Source organism: Pygoscelis adeliae, unplaced genomic scaffold, assembly GCF_000699105.1.
Source record: "Pygoscelis adeliae isolate BGI_AS28 unplaced genomic scaffold, ASM69910v1 Scaffold166, whole genome shotgun sequence".
NCBI classification, from domain to species: Eukaryota; Metazoa; Chordata; class Aves; order Sphenisciformes; family Spheniscidae; genus Pygoscelis; species Pygoscelis adeliae.
Genome location: NW_008825156.1, coordinates 3660643 through 3661328, shown reverse-complemented (window position 1 = coordinate 3661328; position 686 = coordinate 3660643). Strand labels below are relative to the sequence as shown.

At 35.0% G+C, this 686-nt stretch overlaps 1 protein-coding gene across 1 annotated transcript in view; it reads right to left on the bottom strand.

The window, feature by feature from the left end:
* Window positions 1-256, bottom strand: part of USH1C (Usher syndrome 1C (autosomal recessive, severe)) — a 47077-nt gene extending 46821 nt beyond the window's left edge. Inside the window, exon 1 of the mRNA XM_009328609.1 lies at window positions 188-256. Within this exon, the coding sequence (XP_009326884.1) occupies window positions 188-256 (69 nt within the window). The remainder of the gene's footprint in view (window positions 1-187) is intronic.
* Window positions 257-686: the final 430 nt, after the last annotated feature.

Sequence of the window (686 nt, the reverse complement as noted above, 5' to 3'; positions counted from 1 at the left end):
TTTTTTTGGGTTTTTTAGATAAACACATTTTTGCAATAGAGTATTACCTCACAATGTGAAACTTATAACAAGACTTTCTAAAACTAGTGTTATAACAATTGGACAAGGTGGTAAATACTGATCTATTCTGTATGCTAGATTTCCCCTCAGCAGTAATATTATTACAATAATATCATATTTGCCTTACCTGATAATCACTGTACTGTTGAATAAATGTTTTCAGAAACCTTTTTGGCCATTCGTTAATATAGCACATGCTGTCACAGATAAAACCACCACACTGAGATATTATAATCTATGTTCTGTCATCCAAACCACCGATTTCAGGATCTTACTTCTAACATTATGCAAACTGCTACACTTCTGTTCCTCTCTGCTCCAGCTCCTAACTGATAGAACTTGCTAGTTTTTCTTTCCTCCCCCACTAATAGTAGATTTACTTAAACCAGTGTCATATTACTATGCCTGCTCTTGGATAATTACAGTAAAATAAAGCACGAAAAACCCCAAGAATTCTCATATGAGGAGTTTAATTTATATTCCATGACAGTGAGACCCTCCACTGATCTTACTTGCAGTGAGAGGTCGCATCACATTAGTTTTACATTTGGACAAGCTTGACTTTTAGGAAAACAATTTACATCTGACCTAAGGCTAATATTACTGTAACGTGAAGTCTGAGGACC